The sequence below is a fragment of the Cololabis saira genome, chromosome 23 (assembly GCF_033807715.1).
Source record: "Cololabis saira isolate AMF1-May2022 chromosome 23, fColSai1.1, whole genome shotgun sequence".
Lineage (NCBI taxonomy): Eukaryota > Metazoa > Chordata > Actinopteri > Beloniformes > Belonidae > Cololabis > Cololabis saira.
The window spans coordinates 13,728,552-13,756,061 of NC_084609.1; the positions used below are offsets into that span (position 1 = coordinate 13,728,552).

The 27,510-nt window shown below is 37.3% G+C and overlaps 1 protein-coding gene across 1 annotated transcript; it reads right to left on the reverse strand.

Annotated features, from left to right (window-relative positions):
- tbc1d13 (TBC1 domain family, member 13) lies at positions 1 to 25,797 on the reverse strand. The gene is made up of 13 exons (XM_061714346.1): positions 25,682 to 25,797; positions 21,350 to 21,423; positions 21,218 to 21,258; positions 13,991 to 14,052; positions 13,453 to 13,552; positions 11,649 to 11,731; positions 9,705 to 9,864; positions 8,513 to 8,723; positions 5,807 to 5,970; positions 3,606 to 3,766; positions 1,674 to 1,731; positions 1,062 to 1,173; positions 1 to 401 (listed from the first exon to the last, which is right to left on the reverse strand). Exons 1-12 carry the CDS (start codon positions 25,702 to 25,704, stop codon positions 1,108 to 1,110), a joined length of 1,203 nt encoding a protein of 400 aa, XP_061570330.1. The 5' UTR covers positions 25,705 to 25,797; the 3' UTR covers positions 1 to 401; positions 1,062 to 1,107.
- Between the last annotated feature and the right edge of the window lie 1,713 nt (positions 25,798 to 27,510).

Below are 27,510 nucleotides of genomic sequence, written 5' to 3' on the forward strand. Positions count from 1 at the left end.
CAGGTGATGAGTCTTGTTTTAAGTGTAATGAGATTTTTTTTGACTAAAAATGAGACATTTTAATTAGAAAAATAAGACAAATATTCTTGTTAAGATTTTGAGTTTTTGCAGTGCAGCTCAGTTTCTCTGAACATTTCTTCTCTGTTTGTCCTGGCAAACAAAAGGTCGGCGATGTCGGATCGCTGCGACTCCGCAAAATCACCGCAAACATGTCTCCATGGGAGAAAGGGCTGTGAGGAGCATAAGGAAGACATACTTGGGGAGCCTTTACCCATAATGCTCATCGTAGCACGCGGTCGCCCGACCTCTCGGTTTGAGGCTGGCGATCGTTTTTCAGTGAGTCCTCCAGGGTTTTTTCCAAGGCTGTCGTTTCCCCAGTGGCCAGACATCCTACAGTATGTCTGGCAATAAGAACAAATACAAAGGGCAGATGTATATCGGTTTTAGGAGTAAAAGATATTATTCAAAGCAAAGGTAATGGACACATATATAGAAGCACAATAAGCAAACAAAGAAGAATGTACACATGCATGAGATGAAATGACAACCTAAATTGGTTTTGTCGGTTTCTTTAGCATCTTTTCACTTTCTGTTTTCAGAGCTATCATTATTATTATTATTATTATTACAGTTATTTAAGCTATTATTATTTTTATTATCATCATCATCATCATCATCATTATTATTATTATTATTTTGTGTAGCCTCATGATACTTCATTTGTTCTTTTTGTATATTCTATTCTGTTAAAAGTTGGGCAAGATAAGCTTTATGCTTCAAGCCCAGACCTTTTCGGTCAAAATAATCACAATATTGACCAGGGAAAAACCTGTGGATGTTTGTTATCTTGTTTGTTGATTTTTATGCTTGTGATTGACCGAAATAAATATTAACTAACTAACTAACTAACTAACTAACTCACTAACTAACTAACTAACATCAGACGGAGTTATAGAGCAGTGTGCTGGTTTTCCCAATGCATCTATGGAGGTTCCTCATCGTCAGGTCCATGAAACAAGTCTGACATGACAGCTTTTCAAACACTTAAACTCCCACCTTACCGCAACGCGAGCCGAGAAGGCTGGATGGAGGAGGCGAGCGATGGGATTAGGAGTTTTCCTGCAGTTCTTTGGCCTTGGTCAGAATTTTGGAAACATCTGAGATGGGGTAATCCTGAAAGATAAGTGAGGTAGAATAAAAACATTACTGTTTACTGAAGCGTACTCCTAAATCAGGGGTCGGCAACCCGCGGTTCTAGAGCCGGCTCTTTAGCGCCGCCCTAGTGGCTCCCTGGAGCTTCTTCAGAAATGTTTGACCTTTTTTCTTCTTCCTTTTTCCTTTCCTTTTTAATCTCGAAATTTTGACTTTTTTCTCGAGATTGTACTTCAAAATTAATCTCGACATTTTGACTTTTTCTCAACATTTCGATTTTTTTCTCGAAATTTTGACTTTTTTCTTGACATTTCGACTTTTTTCTCAAAGTGCATAATAATTCCCCCAGTTATAACTAATATAGATACATGCAGCATGTGTTGCCTTCATTCCAAGGCTTATACAAGACTTTTCATTTTTGTTTAATTTGTTTTTTGTGTTTTTGGTCCAATATGGCTCTTTCAACATTTTGGGTTGCCGACCCCTGTGCTATACAAATAAACTATATTTTTAAACTGTACCTGCAGTGATCTCATGTTCACCGTGAAGTCTCCTGCCAGTAAGTCGTCCCTGATGAGTCTGTGAAAAAAGAAGTGAAGTGGTTCACAGGAGAGTTACAGTTACAGCAGGGTTCTTCAATCGGGGGGCCGCGGGGGTACTGCAGGGGGTCCTCCAACTTCAAAAGAAATTAAAGCTGCAAGCAGCGATGAACGGGCCCTCGCACCCTTGTGCACGTTCAGGCGTGCTGCAGTGGAAGCGCTTGTATGACTTGCATGTAGATGTCTTCAGGCCTGGACATTTAGCGGATGAAACCACCCACGACTCTATGTCAAACCATTCAAAAGTTATGGCAGAAAGTAGGAACTATCAAATATGGACCAATCAGATGAAGCGGGGGCACGTTTTTTGGCGTCTAGCGTTGCCACGGTAACGCTTTTGACGGAGAAAAGTAATGTGCATCGTCACAGGATCGAGACGCACATTGCACGTTACGGTTCGGCCGAAGAAGCGGCCGAAGGAATGGCATAAATTGCGCCAAAATTACAAGATTAATTCAAAATGGCCGACTTCCTGTTCGGTTTCGGCCATGGCGCCAAGAGACTTTTCTTTAAGTTGCGACATGATACAGGTGTGTACCGATTTTCGTGCATGCTTGAGGCACGAAGTTTTCTAGGGGGCACTGTTGAGCCATTAATGCAAACCATTAAATATCAAATTTTTCGCCAGGCCTGGCTTGCGTGCAAAATTTGGTGACTTTTGGGGCACGTTTAGGGGGGCAAAAAGGCCCTCATTTTTGGCCCTGATACTTTTCCGTATAAGCCAGGCTTAAAACTTGACACATTAAAAAAAAAGATTAAAAAATAAGAATTCCAAGCAGGGGTCCCTGCTCTGTTTTTCTCTCATCCAAGGGGCTAAAAAAAGGTTGAAAACTAGTGTTGTCCTGATCGATCGGCCGCCCGATCGATCGGGCCCGATCACGGCATTTTCAAAACAACACTTCCGGCCGGCGGCACTTCCGGCCGATGAAGAAGGCAAACTAATGTTTGAATTGTGAAATTTTATATATGTTCATGTTGCATTAAGCTGCTGCTATTCAGCTCATGCCATTCAGAATGTTGCACTAAGGTTAAGCCAAAAAGTATTTTAATTTTCTTGTGTTTGTGAGTTTGACTGGATGTCATTCAACTACCACTTTTGAAGTTAAATGTATTTATTTTTGTTATTGCACTATTCTGCACTTTTTGTTTTTGTTTACAATTTCATGTTTTTACATTTTGTGGCACCAGGGCTGATAAGCTTTGTTGAAATATATGTCTATGTTGTTCTCCAATGGACAATGAAAGAAACTTGGGATAATTAAAGGAGCTTGAGGCGGGATTGTGGCAGGATTTATGAAAAAAATCCGTATACATTTTAAGTTTTCTAGTAATAATGTCAGATGAAGCGTTCCAAACCCAAAAGAATGAGCCCTCTAGTGTATCCCTCCGTTGCCTTGAACAGGCTGTGTGCTGCAAAATGTGCTGCAATTCGGTCCCGAATTTCCCGCGCTGGGCTGCGGATGTGACGTCACATGACGCTTTATGTGCGTTCTCCCCGTTCTCCCGTGCCGGCTTCACTGTTGGCTGCAGTACCCCCAACGGCCGTCGTGGTGAAGGGTGGCGCTAGAGAGTCTCATTTCTTAAAAAGGAGTCCTAAGCTCCTTTAAGTTTTAGTCCTTTTTTTTTTTTTTTTTTTTTTAATTCATTGCCAAAATGTATGTGATCGGGAAAAAATATCGGAAATGTATCGGGAGCCAAAAAAAGTGATTGGATCGGGAAAAATCGGGATCGCCAGATACTCAAACTCAAGTGATCGGGAGCTAAAAAATCCTGATCGGGCCAACCCTATTGAAAACCCCTGCAGTACAGGCATGAGCTTGCGGGATTGTGGGAGAGGAAGTCTGAAAGCCTCACGCGAGCATGGCACAGCAGACCACGATGAGGAAGTTGAACCGGTCCTGGTCCGAGAACAGCGTGTCCCAGATGCGAATGACGTCCGGCAGGAGGAATTCCTGCGACAGCAACAGGGTCAGCCAGCGGAAAGTGAAGTACTGGGGTTTGATGTTCTGCTCCTCCTGAGTGGACAGAAAACACACAAAAAGAGACAAATGAGCAGTGACTATGTTTCCATGCAGTCAATAACCCTTTTAAAACCGGAATATTAGCAATAACCCGGTTTTGCACGGCCATGTAAACAACAATAACCCCTTTGAATAACCAGAGTCTGCTCATATTCCAGTTTTAAAAACCCGAATATGACCCCTGGGTTACTCCTTTTCTAACCCCATTATTTGGTCATGTATAGCCTAACGGGATATTAAGGAAGAGTATTAGGGCCAGGCAGGAGAAAAATAAAAATAATATTGTAGAGGAGGAAGATTTTTTTTTTCATTATGCACTTCGAGAAAAAAAGTCAAAATGTCGTGAGTAAAGTTGAAATGTTGAAAAAAAAGGCGAAATTTCGACTTTATTCACGAAAGTTCGACCTTATTCTTGAAATTGTATTTCAACATTATTCTCGACATTTCGACTTTTTTCTCAACATTGTATTTCAACATTAATCTCAAAATTTCGACTATATTCTTGAAATTGTATTTCAACAATATTCTCAACATTTCAACTTTTTTCTTGACATTTCGACTTTTTTCTCAAAATTGTATTTCAAAATTAATCTCGACATTTCGAGTTTTTTCTCAACATTGACTTTTTTCTCGAAGTGCACAATAAAAAAAAAAAAATCTTCCCCTCTCAAATATTTTTTCTCCTGCATGGCCCTGATATTCTTCTGTAGGATATCCCCATCAAAAGGAACAGGAATTTGTTTTCTGTGCATGTTCTTGTCGCAAGGAATCTTAGTATTTTGATTCCAGGAAGTACTTATAAACATGGAGAAACGCAAGACCAGGAGAAGACTAATCACTTCATAAATGTAATGAAATATGAACATTTTATCATTTGTAGACAGTAGAAAGTACCGGGATAGCCAGATTTACAAAAAGGTGAGCAAAAAGTTGTGCCAAGCAGGATTTGTAGGAAACCAGATCAAGCACTGCTGGAAGAGGCTGAAAAAGGCGAACTACAGGGCCGAGGAAAAAAAGAAAGACTTCTACTGGGCTGTTGATTATCCGCCGTGCTGCTGTTATTGTTTTGAATTTGTATACAGGAAGAAGAAGTGGAAATGACGGGAATTGCCGTCGCTGGTTTGATCCAGATTTCCCAAAGGATTAATCACCATGTATACAGGGGTAACCCTGTTAGCTCACGCATGGAAACACATTATTCCCAATGTTTCAGTGACCGGAATATAGCAATAGCAATAACCTGAATTTTTGACTGCATGTAAATGTAGTCAGTGATGCACCAACACTGAGGTGAGTAAGACACTCAAGAAAATAATGACAGATGAGAAAATGAGAGTTACCCAGCAAGAGTGAAGCCTAATTTATGCTTCTCTCAGTCCCCCAACTCGCCAGACATCCACCTCTAAGGCCACGTTTCCACATAGTATTTACAAAAACGGATATTTTACGTTTTGAAAAATACCATCATTTACACGAACCCGCATAAATACCCTGTTAAGGTGCTATGAGCAGCCAAACCTACAGGGGGCAGTGTAACGCGAAGCATAAAGTCATGCTAGCCAATCAGAATCCTGGAAAAAAAACGTCAACAAATGACACGTGTAACTTCCAGTTACTTCCAAGATGAACAAGTCTTTCGTTTGGAGCGACAGAGAAGTGGAGTTACTTTTAAGTGTGACTTTAGAATATAAAACAGGTAAAATACAAGAAAATATTGACGGTGGCCAAACAAATTGTAAACGCAGGTCGCACACATGACGCTGGTGATGTTTCTGTCTCATAATGTGACGTTCTGAAGCCTAAATGTCAGTTTCCCTCCGTTTACAAGCAAACGTGAAAACAGAGTTTTTTAAAATCTTCACTTTGGCTGGAGTTTTCAGAAATGATCGTTTTTGGTGACTTTGTGCTTCGTCTTCGTGTAAACGAACAGCCAAAACGCATGAAAACACCACCGTTTTTGCTATGTCGAAACTGGGCCTGAATAAAGAATTTCAAACAAAACAAACAACAAACTTCAGACGGCTTGGACCTTACCAACTTGCGGTAAAGGTCCAGGTCCTTCTCTTTGAGCATGGAGTACACGCTCTCCATCTTGTAGGTGATGCCGCACTGAGAGTCATCCAGACTCTTGATGAAGTTGTCCCTGTTCTCCGACATCAGGTTGGTGAAACAAAAGAAGGTATCTGCTTCAGCGTGTTCTGCAGGACGAAGAAATCACATCAGAGTCACTTCACGTGTAACATTTACTAGTCCTTAAAAGCTCAAAAACAAACAATAAACACTAGGTCTCGACTACTCCAATACAAGTGGTTAATGAGAGTGTACATATTAACCCCAGTCAAACTCCACCATATGATTGCTAACATTCCAGATGACTATACAAAATGTTTGAATGAGAAGGGAACATTAATTCACTGCTTATGGGAATGTGTGAAGATCCAAAACTTCTGGAAAGATGTTATAAATTGTTTGTCAGAGATGTTTAATGCTAAAGTCCCCTTAAATGCCAAACTGTGTGTGCTTGGAATAAACCCAAAGAACTTCCTACAAACGTCAAAGCAATATACAGTTCTGAACTGGGCTGTTGCACTATGTTGGAAGAGTATGGATGCTCCGACATTGAGAATGTGGATAAGGGAGCTTTCTGGCTCTATTGGTCTGGAACGGGGGTCGGCAACCCGCGGCTCTAGAGCCGCATGCGGCTCTTTAGCGCCGCCCTAGTGGCTCCTGGAGCTTTTTCAAGATCTTTTTTTTTTCTTTTTTTCTTCCTTTCCTTTTTAATCTCGACATTTCAACTTTTTTCTCGACATTTCGACTTTTTTTCTCGACATTTCGACTTTTTTTTAATCATCATTTCGACTTTTTTCACGAAATTTTGACTATTTCCTCGACATTTCGACTTTTTTCTCAACATTTCGACTTTTTTCACAAAATTTTGACTATTTCCTCAACATTTCGACTTTTTTCTCGACATTTCGACTTTTTTCTCAAGATTGTACTTCAACATTAATCTGGACATTTCGACTTTTTTCTCGACATTTCGACTTTTTTCTCGACATTTCGAATTTTTTGACGAAATTTTGACTATTTCCTCGACATTGACTTTTTTCTCAACATTGACCTTTTCCTCGACATTTCAACTTTTTTCTCGACATTTCAACTTTTTTCTCGACATTTTGACTTTTTTCTCAAGATTGTTCTTCAACATTAATCTTGACATTTCAACTTTTTTCTCGACATTTCGACTTTTTTTCTCGACATTTCGACTTTTTTTAATCAACATTTCGACTTTTTTTAATCACCATTTCGACTTTTTTCACGAAATTTTGACTATTTCCTCGACATTTCGACTTTTTTCTCAACATTTCGACTTTTTTCACAAAATTTTGACTATTTCCTCAACATTTCGACTTTTTTCTCGACATTTCGACTTTTTTCTCAAGATTGTACTTCAACATTAATCTGGACATTTCGACTTTTTTCTCGACATTTCGACTTTTTTCTCGACATTTCGAATTTTTTGACGAAATTTTGACTATTTCCTCGACATTGACTTTTTTCTCAACATTGACCTTTTCCTCGACATTTCAACTTTTTTCTCGACATTTCAACTTTTTTCTCGACATTTCAACTTTTTTCTCGACATTTTGACTTTTTTCTCAAGATTGTTCTTCAACATTAATCTTGACATTTCAACTTTTTTCTCGACATTTCGACTTTTTTCTCAAGATTGTACTTCAACATTAATCTTGACATTTCGACTTTTTTCTCGACATTTCGATTTTTTTCTCAACATTTCGACTTTTTTGACGAAATTTTTACTATTACCTCGACATTGACTTTTATCTCAACATTGACCTTTTCCTCGACATTTCAACTTTTTTCTCGACATTTCGACTTTTTTCTCGTCATTTCAACTTTTTTCTCGAAGTGCAAGAATGAAAAAAAAAATCTTCCCCCAGTTTTAACTAATATAGATACATGCAGCATGTGTTGCCTTCATTCTCCAGACATATTCGTTTTTTGTGTTTTTGGCCCAACATGGTTCTTTCAACATTTTGGGTTGCCGACCCCTGGTCTGGGAAGACTAACGTACATTGCTAAAGGAAAACTAAAGGACTTTTCTGAACTCTGGGAACCATATATTAACATTATGACAGATGAAAGTGCAAGATTTACCTGAAAATAAATTGTATTTATTTATTTATTTATTTATTTATTTATTTATTTCTGTTTAATTTATTTATTTAATTTATTTTATTTTTCCTCCCTGATTGGTTAATTCAATATATTATTTATATTTTAATTGAAAATGGTGCAAGCTAATTATATGTGTGTCTATGTAATGTATGCGTAAATGTTGTAAGTTTGAAAAACTAAAAAACGACAATAAACATATTGTGAAAAAAAAAACATTTACTAGTCCCTGAAAACCAATCTTGAACACACACTGCAAAAATTCAAAATCTTAACAAGAATAGTCTCATTTCTAGTCAAAATGTCTCATTTTTAGTAAAAAAAAAAATCTCATTACACTTAAAACAAGAGTCATCACTGGAAAAAAACAAAAATTTTCACCTGTTTCAAGTAGATTTTCATTTGAAATTTTTCTGGTAATGAGATTTTTTGACTAAAATGAGACATTTTAACTAGAAATAAGATAAATATTCCTGGTAAGATTTGAGTTTTTGCAGTGTTAAATCTAACAGAAAATCTATAATTTACGAATAAACCGAGTACCTTTCCACTCGTCGTTAGGGTCTGTGGCAAACGTGTAGTAAATCGGCCCGACGATCTCGTTCATGCCCTGCACGTAAGCGATGCCCGGGTTGAGTTTGGCGTAGATGAAGAGAATCCGCTCCACCACCTCCCAGTGAGCTTCACTGCCATTGGGCAGAACCTCGTATTCGTTCGATGGATACAGGTTCAAGGCCTTTCCAGGAGAACTGACCTGGAACGGCAAGATTCAACTGAACTACAAAATAGGGCTGAAACGATTCCTCAAATAATTTGAGTAATTCGATTACAAAAAATGATGATATACAGTAGATGAATGAATGAACTTTTACTGCCTCTTTTAGATGGTTGTGAGTAGGGCTGAAACGATTTCTCAAATTAGAGTAATTCGATTACAAAAATTGATGGAGGAATTTTCTCTGCCTCGAGGAATCGTTTAATTTTGCCAGCTCAAAGCAGGTATTGATGCTGCGCACGTAAAAATGGAGAAAGAAAGAAAGAAAGAAAGAAAGAAAGAAAGAAAGAAAGAAAGAAAGAAAGAAAGAAAGAAAGAAAGAAAGAAAGAAAGAAAGAAAGAAAGAAAGAAAGAAAGAAAGAAAGAAAGAAAGAAAGAAAGAAAGAAACATTTCAACTAACTGGATCAGCCGTTCCTCATCCATGACCGTTTCCTACAACGCTTGCAACGCGAGCGACAGGAAGAAAATGGAAGCAGCCGGGCGTGCGTACAAATGTTCAGCTCAAAACGGCGCGTCGCGCTGCATCGCTGCGGCCAGTTAGGACAGTCCAATAGAAAATAAAGCAATGGAATTGATTTGGTCGCTGACGCTCACTCGCATCGCATGCAGTTAGGACACGGTAATACACCGGCCGGAGCTTCCTCCATTTTTTCGTAGCGGTGTATCGCGTCATTCAGGCAGCCAATCAGCACAGAGCCTCATTATCATAGCCCCGCCCACTCAGAATCCCACATAGATAATGAGGTTAGAGAATGGGAAGATAAAGACATGGCTCAGAGGCTGAATTTCTAATTTATTTAGCCAAAACAATCAAAAGCTTGTTTTTAAGACATTCAAGGCCTGTTTAAAATAGGTATTAGATGCCATAATAGGTCCCTTTAAAAAAAAAAAAAGCTCCTCCTCGCACGGAGAAACAGAGAGAAGCCAGGAAACACGCCATGCTGGGTCGATCAACTTACGTTGGTGACGCCGCTGCGGTTCCGGTTGACCGTTTGTGCTTTCAGGGTGGTTTGTTCCACTCGACGGCGAAGCGTCTCATAATCGTTCTGAGGGTCCAGGATGAGCTGGCACGGGTATTCTGTAGGACGCTGGAAGAACGCCATGTCTGGGCACAACCGTCTGCAAAAACGTGTAAACAAGCCGTCACGTTCCAGCTAATGATGATGATGATTTATGGAAAGTCATGCAAGACTCTGATTTATACAATATTATACCACGGTCTGTGTGAATACTCGATTCTGATTGGCTGGCAGGTGTAGGTTATAAGTGATAACCTACACCTAGAAAAACAAGTTCGGTCAAATTGCCTGATAACTTTAATATCATTACGCTGGATCAACTGCCAGGTGGTAACCACGGCAACGGAGATTCAGAGAAGAGCCGGCTAACGCAGGACGGCCACATGAGTGATTGTCATTTCTTTTAATTTATTTGGTGAATTTAACAATTTTGATGACTGGGAGGCAGAAGAGGAGAGAAAAGAAAATAGCCGAGCGGAGCTGAGCGGACTAGCATACACACGTGGACAAAATTGTTGGTACCCCTCAGTTAAAGAAGGAAAGACCCACAACTCTCATTGAAAGCACTTGAAACTTACAAAAGTAACAATAAATAAAAATGTATTGAAAATTAAATAATCAAAATCAGCCATTACTTTTGAATTGTTGATTAACATAATTATTAAAAAAAACAAACTAATGAAATAGGGCTGGACAAAAATGATGGTACCCATAACTTAATATTTTGTTGCACAACCTTTTGAGGCAATCAATGCAATTAAACGATTTCTGTATTTGTCAATGAGCGTTCTGCAGCTGTCAACAGGTATTTTGGCCCACTGAATAATGTTGAAATACAATTTCTAGAAAAAAGTAAAAATGTCGACATTAATGTTGAAATACAATTTCAAGAATAAAGTCGAAATTTCGTGAATAAAGTTGGAATTACGACAAAGTTGAAATACATTTAGACTTTTTTCTCAAAATTGTACTTCAACATTAATCTCGAAATGTTGACTTTTTTCTCGACATTTCGACTTTTTTCTCAAAGTGCATAATGAAAAAAAAAATCTTCCTCCTCTAAAATATTATTTTAAATTTTCTCCTGCATGGCCCTGATACTCTTACGTACCAAGGAAACTGAGTTATGGCTTGTTAAAAAACTTTGTAACTTACCAGGTTCCAACGGCTAAATAGTCCGCTCAGCTGCTCAGCTGTGGATTGTTATAAAACTAATGATTTCAACTGAAAACACATTAAAGCATGAATAACTGATTCCATATTTATGTTTTTTGGTAAGTGACCGTGGTATAAGTGGGATAATGCCCTTCCAGGTGGACATTAACATAAATATATGGACTTCGCGGAGGCAAACCACGGCCCTGTGTCGTCCATATATTTATGCACTGCAAAAACTCAAAATCTTAACAAGAATATTTGTCTTATTTCTAGTTAAAATGTCTCATTTAGTAAAAAAAAAAAATCTCATTACACTTAAAACAAGACTCATCACTGGAAAAAAAAACAATTTTCACCTGTTTCAAGTAGATTTTCATAAGTAGAAAAATCTGCCAGTGGAACAAGATTTTTTTGCTTGTAATGAGAAGATAAATCTTGTCCCACTGGCAGATTTTTCTACTTATTGCAAGTGCAAATTTACTTGAAACAGGTGAAAATGATCAAATAAGTTATTTTTCTGGACTTCGCGGAAGCAAACCGGTTCACGCCCCCGTATCGTCCAGATATTTATGATAATGTACACCTCGTCGGGCATTATCCCTTACTTATCTGTTCAGATTGGAGGAATAGAGCAACTATTTTTTTCAGATTACTTAAAAAAAATTTCTATTTACATATTATGAAAAATAAAAAAATTGACCCAGAATGGCTTTTGGAAAGTCCTACCTGACGTCTTTGTCAATCTGCAGTAAGATTTCATTATCCTTGAAGTAGTTATTCCACCTGCTGTCTGGGTTGGGGTTTAGAGGCTTGTAAACAGAGACAACGGGAACATAAATCAACTAAGGATGCATTATTTAGTATCATTCTCACACTAGATTACTGTGAAAGTATAGACTTAGGCCCTGTTTACACGTAACAAAAACGGTGGTGTTTTAATGCGTTCTGGCCGTTCGTTTACATGAAAACGAAGCTCAAAGTCACATTTCTGAAAACTCCGGCCAAAGTGGAGATTTGCAAAAACTCTGTCTTCACGTTTGCTTGTAAACAGAGGGAAACGGACATTTAGGCTTCAGAACGTCACATTATTCCACAGAAACGTCACCACACTGCAAAAACTCAAAATCTTAACAAGAATATTTGTCTTATTTCTAGTTAAAATGTTTCATTTTTATTGAAAAAATCTCATTACACTTAAAAGAAGACTCATCACTGGAAAAAAGTGAAAATTTACCTGAAACAGGTGAAAATTGTCAAATAAGTTATTTATCTGGTGATGACTCTTGTTTTAAGTGTAATGAGATTTTTTGACTAAAAATGTGACATTTTAATTAGAAATTAAAGCTGCAAGCAGCGATGAACGGGCCCTCGCACCCTTGTGTACGTTCAGGCGTGCTGCAGTGGAAGCGCTTGTATGACTTGCATGTAGATTCATCAGGCCTGGACATTTAGCGGATGACACCAGCCACGACTCTCTAAGTCAAACCATTCAAAAGTTATGGCAGAAAGTAGGAACTATCAAATATGGACCAATCAGAAGAAGGGGGGGGCGCGCTTTTTGGCGTCTAGCGTCGCCACGGTAACGCTTTTGACTGAGAAAAGTCATGCACGCCGTCGCAGGATGGAGACGCACATTTTGATGTATAACACACCTGGGTGCACGTTACGGTTCGGGCCGCATTAACTGCCGAAGAAATGGCATAAATTGTGCCAAAATTACACGATTAATTCAAAATGGCCGACTTCCTGTTCGGTTTCGGCCATGGCGCCAAGAAACTTTTCTTTAAGTTGTGATATGATACAGGTGTGTACCGATTTTCGTGCATGCACGTCAAACCGTATTGTGGGGCTTGAGGCACAAAGTTTTCTAGGGGGCGCTGTTGAGCCATTTTGCCACGCCAATTATTGCAAACCATTAAATATCAAATTTATCGCCAGGCCTGGCTTGCGTGCAAAATTTGGTGACTTTTTGGGCACGTTTAGGGGGGCAAAAAGGCCCTCATTTCCTCGGAAAAATAAGGAAAAAAAAAAAAAGGAAAATTCCTACAGATACAATAGGGTCTTCGCACTGTAAGTGCTCGGGCCCTAATAAGACAAATATTCCTTGTAAGATTTTGAACTAGATGTTTACAGCATGATACAATCTACATAACTGTGATAAAAAGCAGAAAGAATAATGAGTATATATATATATATTCCTGTAGATATTTTACCCCAGCGATAAGGTGCTTGAAGATTTTGAAAATGACCCTTAAAAGTGCTTGAAAATATAACTCTGTGTCTTTCACAAAATTGGGATCAGACTGTATAGTTTAGTTATTACAAGAAGGAATAAAATCTTACTTACTTAAACTAAAATTCAAGCACTATTCAGGCCTTGAAATTCAAGCACCCGTAGGAACCCTATATATATATATATATATATATATATATTCTGTTTTTTTCACTTTTTTATGCATGTTCCAAATAAAATCTTCAAATCAAATCAAATTCCCCAGTTCACGGCTGTTGTGAAGCACTCTTGACTTACATGGTCCTCCATCGTTACATCTTCTCTGGAAAGGCCCAGGTTGGCTTTGGCGATGCCGGGCTGGATGATCATTTCTTTCAGGAACTGGGTGTAGCCCTCTCTGTCGAGAAACACGGAAACAAACCAGCGCAACACAAGGCCTCGTCAGCTGCTGTGTTGAACGAATGAATTGTCTTCATTGTCACTTGTACAAGTTATTCTACAAAACAAAATGAAAAAAGTAAAATAAACATTGCTTTTGCCGAAAAGGTGAAGGCTGAAGCCGTAGCTTATACCCTTTTTCTCTTGTGATCAGCTTAAATCAGAAACATTAGCATTAATCCGTGGAAACAAACAATGCATAAAGAAGACAAAAAATAAATAAGACAAAATATTAAAATTGACGTTTCACAGACGTTGACGTTTCTAGAATGTTTTTGATAATATACTTTATAGTTATAGTGTTTTATATTTATTTACAATATTTTCTTTAAACATTTTCTTAAACTTGTAGATGGAACTTCACATTTTTAGGTCGTTGTCACAACTAGGGACTCACCTCTGCTTTTTGAGGAACGACTCCCATATTGACTGATCAAGAGGCAGATAATTGAGAAGGATCTAAAAAAAAAAAAGAAAAATCACATGGGACACGGGTCAAAAACATTGAGAGTACTAGAGAAGCCAAAGCAAAGAGATTCCATCATCATCTTCAACGTTGTCACATATGATTAATGATAAAAATGTATTTATCACTGCAAAAACCCAAAATCTTAACAAGAATTATTCTATTTCTAGTTAAAATGTCTAACTTTTAGTCAAAAAAATCTCATTACACTTAAAACAAGACTCATCACTGGAAAAAACAACAATTTTCACCTGTTTCAAGTAGATTTTCACTTGAAATAAGTAGAAAAATCTGCCAGTGGAACAAGATTTTTTTGCTTGTAATGAGAAGATAAATCTTGTCCCACTGGCAGATTTTTCTTTGTCAAATTTACAACAACAAAGTAATTTTTCTGGTAATGACTCTTGTTTTAAGTGTAATTAGATTTTTTGACTAAAAATGAGACATTTTAACTAGAAATAAGACAAATATTCTTGGTAAGTTTTTGCAGTGTAAGACCATAGCTGGTGCTTTATCTTAAAATATTTTTCTTGCCACAGAACTTCGTAATCAGTCCTGCAGTGTCCCAAAAAGCACTGAGCTCAGCGATCACAAGGTCATAGTTTAATATCCCATAAACAAGAGGATTAGCAGCATGTTCTGATTAACTGTCAGCGTGAAAAGAGTGTGAACCTTTTCAGGATTAAGAGACGGTTCAGTCGAGGAGAAGTGGCAAGAATAGATAAGAATTACCTGCAATTTAACTGAATCAATTAGAAAATTTCTGCAATTTGTCTCATCCAAACATGAATATAAATAATTGTGGCTGGCTACACGCCAATGTTCAAATCGTAACATAAATGTGATTCAGTTCAACGGTGGCCTACAATGGCCTCAGGCTCTACAAAAGCTGACACAGCAGAAAGCTTGGTACCAAAGAGAAGCAGCACGTCAGCTTTGTTGAATTATTTTGGATTTAAAAGAGAAGATGCTGCGCAACGTCAGGTATTATGCAAAACCCGCCTTGCTACGGTTACCTCACGAGGTAACACGTCGAACCTGTTTCAGCACTTAAAAAACCACCACAAAGCCATGCATGATAGCCTGGCTAGAAGGCCAACGACCAGTGCTTCAACTAAGAAAAGTACCAGCCGACAGGGATCACTGACCGACCTGTTTGAAACTATTTCTCCTTACGAGCATAACCTGAAACGGCACGCAGAAATAACTATGGCAATAATGGAGTTCATAGCCAAGGACATGATGCCCATTGGTGTAAACCAGGGGTTCTTAACCTTTCTGACCTTGGGGCCCAATTTTTTCAGTACAGAGTGGCCCGGGGCCCATTAAATATAAACACTGTATAGCAGGGGTATTCAACTAAAACTTTAAGAGGTCCATTTAGAGAAAATTTACTCAAGCGAAGGTCCAGAACATCATAAAATATACTGTATGTGTGTGTGTGTGTGTGTGTATATATTCAAGTAGCCTCATAGTTGTATCAACATCTGCATCTGACTGTTATATTAAAAAAAGTACATATTTGCCAATTAACATGTTTAACTTGAATTAAACATATTTTTTTCTCTTAAAAATAAAGTAGATTTTATTTTATTTTTCAAATGCTATCTTATTTTATTTCTCTACCAGCAGTTTGAATTTCCCCTTTTCTTTGTTAATTGTCTCAACACATTTTTATACTAAATTAATATAAACACATCTTAACAATTTAACAGTTTTGCAGTTTTTCTTTCTTCCCCTCTTATAATCTTATGTCCCCACTTTCTGTCGTTCAGTGAGAGAACTGAGCTCTAACTTCTCCTGTTAGGACTTTAAATCTGGGCTGGATGGTGTAAGGTTCTCATATGCATGAGAAGGTGTTCATTGTTGAGCCTGGAACGATATTTAGTTTTAATTATGTTCACTGTGGAGAAAGCTGCTTCACAGCTGTATCTGGACCCAAACATGGGCAGGATGTTTTAAGATGGTCAGTTTATTTTTCTGTGACTTCAGTTCAGACTTGAGTGGATATGTTTGATGAAAAACTTTGTGTTTTGTTTCAGTGGCGTTTCACTTTCGCACTTTGAACGCCACGGTCTCTGAACGTATGAGACACTGGTTTTGTCCCAGTGGGAAGACTGAACAGGATGAATTTGTCCATTCCGGGTTGCATATTTAAAAATACAGCGAGGACAAAACTTAGTTTGATTTTACTTTAAGTTATTTACATTAATAAGTTGTCAGGACTCAGTGTGTCGGGTTTCATCCGAGCCTGATCAGCTGCGACGGGCACAGCCCGCACCGCAGCTCTCTGGTCGCGCTGCAGCAGTTACTTTCCGATGCTTTTTCGAAAGCCCGAACAGTCCAGTCCAGCAGACACGACAGCCCACGCATCTACATCTACCATCCTTCAGCAGTAACGACGGAGCCCACCGCTCGAGCGGCAGCCTCAGCCGACCTCCCCGGCCGCGGGGACGCGCCGGGATAAATGATCACGCCGCGCTCGCTCGCTCTGGGCGCAGACCCAAGTAATCGATCCCTGATCCTGGCGGATCTAAACCTACTCTGTGCAAAATGAAGGATTGTCTCTGTAAAGACACACCATTTCTCTTACTATTACACGTACAGCCAGCTGAGTGTCTTCTTTTCCTCATTTGGTTGGGAGTTGCTATGCAGTCCCGCGGCCCTCGCGGCCCACACGTACAAAACTGAATTTTTTTTGGCGGCCCACTAGATGGCGCTCGCGGCCCAAGTGTGGGCCGCGGCCCTATGGTTAAGAATCACTGGTGTAAACATTGGTGTACAGACATTGGTGCAGTGACCAGGCCTGGGTTTACGGCTTTGGTACGCACAATGGATAAGCGGTACCAAATGCCCTCACGCACACATTTTAGCCAGGTAGCCATACCTGAGCTATATAAAAAAAAAATGCAGACAGAGAGTTGCAGTGGAGTTTTTTGCAACGGCAACTGAACTGTGGTGAAGACAGGGGAGATAGGGGCTCGCCGGCTGGGATCTACTGGAAGAAAACCACGTCTGCTAAACGACGGACAACGCAGCTTATATGGTGATGCCAGCATAGCTTAACGATTGGACAAGACCGCCGTGTTTTGGGCACCGATTAGATCTTGCCATCGGTACGTAAATTAGTATCACGACGTATATGTCGGCGCATGTATGTGTGTGTGTGTCTCTGTATGTGTGTGTGAATGGTGAATGTGAGAGGTAGAGGGAGAGAATGTCTGTATTTATTTCAAAGTTGATAACCTTGTGTCACACAAGACAAATTGTATAAATTACACAGTTCTATTTTGTATTACAGGACATGCACTCAAAGATGACAGTGTCAAGAGCAGTAGGGCTGTACAAGAAGGTGGTGGGGCACTTCTCCCACAGTTGGAAGAAGAAGGCAGCAATGACTGAAGCACAGAGGGAGCTCAAACTTCCTGAGCACAACCTTATCACTGAATGTCCAACAAGATGGGAATCCAAAGAAATGATGATTGCCAGGGTGCTAGAGCAGCTCAAAGCCAGATTTGTTTTCTTTATTGTTGTAATCTGTGCTTTAAATAAATCTGACATTGTTTTATTATATAACAGATTGATTTATTGCTTGTGTAGCTGAAAAATACATGAGAACAGGACCTTGAAAAAATAATTGCATATTAAATCGCAATCGCAATATTGAGGAAAAGAAATCGCAATTAGATTATTTTCAAAAATCGTTCAGCCCTACTCCTGATGTTTGCGACTTGAGACTGGGGAGTCTATTTGAACCGGCAGCAGTAACACAATCATACTTGAGGACTATTTGGACAACTAACCTGCTTTGAAGCTAAAGATCCTTGAGTGTGTAACCGAAAAAAACAAAAACGCATGAAATCTGAGGAAAACGTTCCCAAAGCTGCACACTAGAAACAAATCACATCCTGTATAAGTCCAGAAATATATTAAATCATAAAGCACTACATTTAATTTATTGTTCACTAATACTACCTTATATATGGTATTGTGTGGGAGTTTGGGGCTCGACGTATAAGACAACAGTAAATGCTATAGTCCTTTTACAAAAACCAGCCATACGTATTATTAATAGGGTGGGAAACTATGAACATACAAATCCATTGTTTATAAAACCCCATGTTATGAAATTTAATGATTTGGTTTATTATAAAATAATGCAAATAATGTATAAAGCTAAATTAAAGTTACTCCCCGTCTGTGTAAAACGGTTTTTCCCAATACATGAGTCAAAATATAATTTGCGTGATGTTTGTAAATTTGTTGTACAAAAAGCTAGAAAAGAGACTAAAAGGAGATGTATATTTATCTGTTGTGGGAGTTAAACTATGGAACGACGCTCACCTAGTTTTACCAATGTGAAGCTCATTTTCGGTTTACAAAAAAAAGATTTGTAGAGCAATCTTTGAAAGCTACAAATGTTAATGTTTATTTGTTTTTGCCGTGTTTTTGTTTTTGCCGTTCTCTGATATTTATAAAAAAAAAATGTCTTTACTACTATATATGTAAACCTCATTGGTCCTGCTTTTCTGCTTTAGTTTTGCTATTGTTTGCTTTTTTTATTGTAACAATGTTGGGTAGCTTTATTTTTTGTCTTTTTGTTGTTTTTTTCTGCCATTTGAAAATTGATTTATTACAATACATTTAAATACTGGTAACCTTATTGGTTTCTTTTCTTTTTTTTCCCTGTTTCTTTGGTTTGGCTTAAGGTAATTTAGTTTTGTTTGTTTGCTTGTTTGTCAGTGGTTGTTGTCGTTTCTTTTTTAGTGTAAGTTTGTTTGTTTTTTATATTGAAATAATTCTGGATAGCTTATTTTGGTATGCAGGACGGGCATTAATATAAGCACTATGCTTCTGCCTGTGCCATTTCACTCACTATTTTGTTGATAATGTTTGTGTTGATAATGCTTGTAGTGTGATGTGACTGAATTTGAGGGCTTCAGACTGAATTTCAAACAAAGAAACAAATATCTGTAAGTAGCACCAATCCATACTGCAGATGATATCGTGAGTGTGCTGCACACTTCATCTCTGAGAGTTCAGTACACGCAAGTAGTTTGTGGTATCAGAGACGGCCCCATATCTGTGATGAAGCACTAAACAGGTTAAAAATCCAGCTGAACTGCATTAAATCTGATTGTTTTATCTGGGGCTGTTATCAGATCATGGGTGATCCGTGGCCCGCATGGGTCACTTCACACGAGTCACAAATCAAATCACCTCGTATGTCAGTCACGCTTTATTTATGGTAGTGAAAACCTGTTATGGGATGTCAGGTTTTCCCCACAAAGAAGCCATATGAACGTGGCAGCAGTCAAGCACGGCAACGCATATGAAACGTCATGCTACTGCGCTACACTGCAAAAACTCAAAATCTTACCAGGAATATTTCTCTTATTTCTAGTATTTCTAGAGTCATTACCAGAAAAAATACTGTACATTGTAATGTACATTGTATCGTACTGTAAACATCTAGTTATGTTGCATCTTACTGATTTTATTTCTCCTTGTAATAACTAAACTATACAGTCTGATCCCAATTTTGTGAAAGAGAGTTATAATTTCAAGCACTTTCAAACAGTTAAAACTAAAATTCAAGCACTTTTCAGGCCTTGAAAACACAACATTGAAATTCAAGCACAATTCAAGGATTTTAAGCACCCATAGGAACCCTCTATTTAAGTCCCCATTACATTTTTACCAGCAATTTAGCAGACTTTCAGTTAATTCCCAGGAATATTCCCATTCCCATGAATTCCTTGTCTTAATTTAAAGTCTTAATTTTGCAACCCTACGTCAGATGCAACACCTACATGTGTGAAACTCTCCAAACCAGTTCTATGCAGCAGTATCAATGAACAACACACTCTTTTTCACTGTATTTCCTGTTACTATTTTAGCTCCTAATCGCCAATAACACTGAGTTAATAAATATACTGCTGATGCTGCAATAGAAACATCCATTTGAGCAGCTGCAGTCGTTCTCAAAACAAGCTGCCAAATTGTAGCTGATCAACAAGAATCTCTGGGAAGTCGTGCAGTTGCAAAGGAAATGTTAGCTGTAGGGTTTTTGGACATACTGCACATCTTAGATGTATATTTAATAACTGTCACAATACTGTGTTAACGTTAAAGTATAAAGTAGATTAAGGCCCAGTTTACACGTAGGAAAAGCGGTGGCGTTTTCATGCGTTTTGGCCGTTCGTTTACACGAAAACGAAGATCAAAGTCACCAAAAACCATTTCTGAAAATTCCGGCCAAAGTGGAAATTTTTAAAAACTCTGTCTTTACGTTTGCTTATAAACGGAGGGAAACGGACATTTAGGCTTCAGAACGTCACATTATGAGACAGAAACGTCACCACACTGCAAAAACTCAAAATCTTAACAAATATTCTTAATCTTAAGAATATTTGTCTTTTTTCTAGTTAAAATGTTTCATTTTTAGTGAAAAAAATCTCACACTTAAAACAAGACTATGAGAATGTCTGTAATGAGAAGATAAATTTTCAAGTGAAAATTTACTTGAAACAGGTGAAAATTGTCAAATAAGTTATTTATCTGGTGCTGACTCTTGTTTTAAGTGTAATGAGATTTTTTGACTAAAAATGAGACATTTTAACTAGAAATAAGACAAATATTCCTGGTAAGAATTTGAGTTTTTGCAGTGCAGCGTCATGTGTGTGACCTGTGTTTACAATTTGTTTGGCCATCGTCAATATTTTCTTGTATTTTACCTGTTTTATATTCTAAAGTCACACTTAAAAGTAACTCCACTTCTCTGTCACTCCAAACGAAAGACTCTCGTTCAACTTGGAAGTAACTGGAAGTTACTCGTGTCATTTGTTGACGTTTTTTTCCAGGATTCTGATTGGCTAGCATGACTTTAGCTTCTCGTTACACTGCCCCCTATAGGTTTGGCTGCTCATAGCACCTTAACAGCGTATTTATGCGGGTTCGTGTAAATGATGGTATTTTTCAAAACGTAAATGGGGAAATATCCGTTTTTGTGTGAAACCAAATCCCATGGTAGCAAAGCAAACAAGAGTCCAACTTGAAACACAAGTAAACATCTAAGATAAGTGTTTTTTGTTACATAGGCCTGATGTCTAGATCAATAAACGTGAACTGAAGCCACACAGGCGCACAGTAACTCACTTTCCAGCAAAGAGATCTTGTGCCTCCTTCAAAAGGAATCCCTGTGTCAAGAGGAACAGCACAGTTAGACAAAAACAAATCAGAATGTCGATGTCAGCAGTTTAAAAAAAACCCAGCAGAATGTGAAATTACCGTTAAAGCACAGCTCCCTCAGTGTCTTCAAGTTGATGTTTTCCTCACTCAAAGCCACCTTGAACTCTTGTATTCTGCGATCAGAAAGTGGGGTTAAGAACCAACGATCAATGGCAAAGTGCTTTTTGAACCAAAATAATTACATTCCTACGACGGAGTATTAGGGCCAAACTAAGACGAAAAAAAATTAGAAACAAATTACAAGAATAAAGTCGTAATATTACGAGAATAAAGTCGTAATATTACGACTTTATTCTCGTAACAATATGACTTTATTCTCTTAATATTACGACTTTATTCTTGTAATATTACGACTTTATTCTCGTTATTTTACGACTTTATTCTCGTTATTTTACGACTTTATTCTCGTAACATTAGGCTACGACTTTATTCTCGTAATATTACGACTTTATTCTCGTAATATTACGACTTTATTCTCGTAATATTACAACTTTATTCTCATAATATTACAACTTTATTCTCGCAACATTAGGCTATGACTTTATTCTTGTAATATTGCGACTTTATTCTCGTAATATTGCGACTTTATTCTCGTAATATTGCGACTTTATTCTCGTAATATTGCGACTTTATTCTCGTAATATTGCGACTTTATTCTCGTAATATTACAACTTTATTCTCGCAACATTAGGCTATGACTTTATTCTCGTAATATTGCGACTTTATTCTCGTAATATTGCGACTTTATTCTCGTAATATTGCGACTTTATTCTCGTAATATTACGACTTTATTCTCGTAATATCACGACTTTATTCTCGTAATATTACGACTTTATTCTCGCAACATTAGGCTATGACTTTATTTTTGTAATATTGCGACTTTATTCTCGTAATATTGCGACTTTATTCTTGTAATATTGCGACTTCATTCTCGTAATATTACAACTTTATTCTCATAATATTACAACTTTATTCTCGCAACATTAGGCTATGACTTTATTCTTGTAATATTGCGACTTTATTCTCGTAATATTGCGACTTTATTCTCGTAATATTGCGACTTTATTCTCGTAATATTGCGACTTTATTCTCGTAATATTGCGACTTTATTCTCGTAATATTGCGACTTTATTCTCGTAATATTACAACTTTATTCTCATAATATTACAACTTTATTCTCATCATATTACAACTTTATTCTCATAATATTACAACTTTATTCTCGCAACATTAGGCTATGACTTTATTCTTGTAATATTGCGACTTTATTCTCGTAATATTGCGACTTTATTCTCGTAATATTGCGACTTTATTCTCGTAATATTACAACTTTATTCTCATAATATTACAACTTTATTCTCGCAACATTAGGCTATGACTTTATTCTCGTAATATTGCGACTTTATTCTCGTAATATTGCGACTTTATTCTCGTAATATTGCGACTTTATTCTCGTAATATTGCGACTTTATTCTCGTAATATTGCGACTTTATTCTCGTAATATTACGACTTTATTCTCATCATATTACAACTTTATTCTCATCATATTACAACTTTATTCTCATCATATTACAACTTTATTCTCATAATATTACGACTTTATTCTCATAATATTACGACTTTATTCTCATCATATTACAACTTTATTCTCATCATATTACAACTTTATTCTCATAATATTACGACTTTATTCTCGCAACATTAGACTATGACTTTATTCTCGTAATATTGCGACTTTATTCTCGTAATATTGCGACTTTATTCCTGTAATATTGCGACTTTATTCCTGTAATATTGCGACTTTATTCCTGTAATATTGCGACTTTATTGTCGTAATTTTACGACTTTATTCTCGTAATATTACAACTTAATTCTCGCAACATTAGGTTTTGACTTTATTGTCGTAATTTTACGACTTTATTCTCGTAATATTACGACTTTATTCTCGTAATACTACAACTTAATTCTCGCAACATTAGGTTTTGACTTTATTCTCGTAATTTTACTACTTTATTCTCGTAATTTCCTAATTTTTTTGTCTTAGTTTGGCCCTAATACTCAGTCGTACGTTTCAAACAGCTAACAAAGGAGAAGTATTTTTCTCTGCATCATCCAGCGCTCAGTGTGAAATCTCGAGGAAATATGCTTGTCTGCTGACTGATTAAATGAGAAGATCAATTCTACTATTGTGAGTCAACCACCCATGAGCCAGAGCAGGGGTCGGCAACCCAAGATGTTGAAAGAGCCATATTGGACCAAAAACACAAAAAACAAATATGTCTGGAGCTGCAAAAAATGAAAAGTCTTGTATAAGCCTTAGAATGAAGGGAACACATGCTGCATGTATCTATATTAGTTATAACTGGGGGAAGATTTTTTTTTTTCATTATGCACTTCAAGAAAAAAGTCGAAATGTCGAGAAAAAAGTCGAAATGTTGAGAAAAAAGTCGAAATTTTGAGAAAAAAGTCAAAATGTCGATTAAAAAAGAAAGGAAAAAGGAAGAGAGAAAGAGGAAAAAAGAAGAAAAAAAGAGAAAAAAAAAGAAGAAAAAAAAGGTCAAACATTTTGACACATGCGGCTCTAGAGCTGCGGGTTGCCGAACCCTGAGCCAGAGGGACACAGATGAACAACACACTGCATCTTGTTGTTTAATTTGCAGACAGATGCACAGAGAGGCCACAGAGCAGGCTCAGGAGTCAAGACAGACACTACTAACCCTAATGAGGAGCACCCAAGAACAATTTAGTACCACCACAGAGTGTGGAAAACACATTTAAGCTCCTTTGACTTTGTTTTGTCGTACAAAACTGTTTAAAATTCACTGACCAAAAGGTCAGTTCTGTGACTGAGGCGACTGTTGAGCTACACGATTTTATAGGGGTGTAACAATATATCGTGTCACGAAATTTCGCGATACAGAAACATCACGATACGTGTCGTGGAGGTGACAAACTGTAGCCCGATATTGGGTTATTAATATTAATATATTGTGTTGACTAGTAACATCCTATTGGTGCAGCGGACGAAAATCTTACTACACTCAGAAGAAACTAGTACCGTTTTGTGGTCCCGATCACAGGACTCTTGCGGAGTTTTGAGCTCTGAACTTTTACTTCTAAGGTGAGCATGAATCAATGTTTTTTATGATGTAAAGATTGTGTCGTCCCCAAAGGTGAAGCGGGATGAAACGATACCAGGGTTCACCTTACGGCCTCAGGCTGGAGCATGTGAAGCTCTTGGCTCTGGCAGAAGATAAATAACAGTCATGTTGCATTTGGAGTTTGGGACTTTTCATAGTTTATTTATTTATTTAATTTTAGTTGTTAAATTTCTGGAAAAGAAAAAAAGTCAAATCATACATGAGAGAAACTATTCCGTTTGTGGCAAAATATTTTTACTTGTATAAAACTGAAGATGCATATTGCAAACCTGACATTTACTTTCAGTTCAGTTTGTGGAAAATGGTTGGCCTGGCTTTCTCTTTAAAACTTAAACAGTTATAAAGCATTACAAACTGTAACAATAGGGCAAATGCACAGCATTGTTTTATATTTTGTCTTTCAAATAAAAGACAATTTTTTCCAGTCATATGTTCCTCATTCAAGGTTGTTAAAAAAATACTGCTATAATATCGTATCGTAATCGTGACCTCAATATCGTGTATCGTACCGTATCATGAGACTAGTGTATCGTTACACCCCTAGTTATAATCTACAAACGAGAAAACTACGCCCTCACAGCGAATTGCACCTGTATGGCGGGGTAAGTAGCATATATATATATATATATATATATATATATATATATAAGTGTATTCTGTTTTTTCACTTTTTTGTACGCTTTTTTATGCATGTTCGAAATAAAATCTTCAAATCAAAAGAAATCAAATCTAATTAAACAGAAGATTTGATCAAAAACGGGTCCTACAAATCATTATGGATTGTCTATTGTGTGATTTGTTGCTGAAATGTGGTTAAAAGAACCATTAAAAGGACCATTTATGAGGACAGCAGTCAGCAGCTGGAGGAGTCACGTGATGCGCTGACGGATCTGGGGGAGTCACGTGATGCGGCTTCACACAATCAACATTTATATAAAATATAACCGCTTTAGTTTCAAATGAAAAAAAAGAGCTCCATCTCTTGTATAATGTGGACATTATAAAAGTATTGCTACAACCACACGAGCGTTTACGGTGTTGTTCTCTTTGAACTGCCGTTTTAAACCCTCCACACAGACTGTTTTGTTTAGCTTCCTGCCGCTAGCCTCGCATTGACATGAACGGACCTGATGCTAACTGATGCTACAGTAAAAACACACTTTACTGTCTCCGCCCGCGCTTATTTATGACCCAGGTGTGTGTCTTTACCTGTTCCTGTACGCAGTAGACATGTCTGGACCGGGGAAGCGGAGCTCCGTGCACTAATAAACGGAGTGATGAGGTTATTGTTGGGGGGGAAGTTGCTGCTGTCACTTCCGCTGTTCTGTCAATCCCATAGACAGAAAAACGTAGACGCCCCCGCTGAGCATAGATCCATGCCGCTGAGCCGTACGTCAACGCCGCCGCCATATTGGATGGGGCAAGACTCGCTGGAAACTAATACAAGTAAATGGACTTATTTTCATAAAGTACGACGGAGTGTTAGGGCCAAACTAAGACAAAAAAATTTGGAAATTACGAGAATAAAGTCGTAAAATTACGAGAATAAAGTCGTAATATTACGACTTTATTCTCGCAACAATATGACTTTAATCTTGTAATTTTACGACTTTATTCTTGTAATATTACGACTTTATTCTCGTAATATTACTGTATTCTCATAATCTATTACGACTTTATTCTCGCAACATTAGGCTATGACTTTATTCTCGTAATTTTTACGACTTTATTCTCGTAATATTATGACTTTATTCTCGTAATATTACGATTTTATTCTCGTAATATTACGACTTTATTCTCGTAATTTTACGAGTTTATTCTCGTAATTTCCAAATGTTTTTTTTTGTCTTAGTTTGGCCCTAATACTCCGTCATAATAAAGCGCCTTTCTACAAAGAAATTTACGTTTTACGTCTCATTTATTCATTCACACGCGCACTAATATACTTGGAAACAGTTAGGCACCAAATATAATATATTTAATTTTCTCAGATGGCAAAAATAAGAACTTTATTGATCCCACATAGGAATAATTCATGTTATGTCAGCTATAGATCACACTACAGCATTATCAACACAAACATTATCAACAAAATAGTGAGTGAAATTGCACAGGCAGAAGCATAGTGCTTATATTAATGCCCGTCCTGCATACCAAAATAAGCTATCCAGAATTCTTTCAATATAAAAAACAAACAAACTTACACTAAAAAAGAAACGACAGCAACCACTGACAAACAAGCAAACAAACAAACAAAACTAAATTACCGTAAGCCAAACCAAAGAGACAGGGAAAAAAAAGAAACCAATAAGGTTAGCAGCATTTAAATGTATTGTAATAAATCAATTTTCAAATAGCAGAAGAAAAAAACAACAAAAAAAGACAAAAAATAAAGCTACGCAACATTGTTACAATAAAAAAAGCAAACAAACAATAGCAAAACTAAACCAGAAAAGCAGGACCAATAAGTGTAATCCATAAGAAGGTAGTGCCGAAAAACAATATATATCCATCTTCACAAAAATAAGAAAAATAGAGAAACATATTTTCTCATCAAACAAAGCATATTTTACATAAACATATTAAAAATGTTTCAAGTAACAAAATAACATTTGAACCATTTTTCAGATTTTTATCGACTTGACTTGAATTGACTTTTATGTCTGAAAAATGGTTCATGTTTTGTTGATGAGAAAATATGTTTCTCTATTTTTCTTATTTTTGTGAGGGGGGATATATATTGCTGATATAACATGAATTACTCCTATGTGGGATCAATAAAGTTCTTATTTTTGCCATCTGAGAAAATTAAATATATTTGGTGCCTAACTGTTTCCCAAGTATATTAGTGCATGTGTGAATGAATAAATGAGACGTAAAACGTACATTTCTTTGTAGAAAGGCGCTTTATGAAAATAAGTTCATTTACTGGTATTAGTTTACAGTGCAGTCTTGCCACATCCAATATGGCGGCGACGTTTGCGGATCGCAGCAGCGGGCAAGACCACTCGATGGGGCGTCTACGTATATAATGTCTA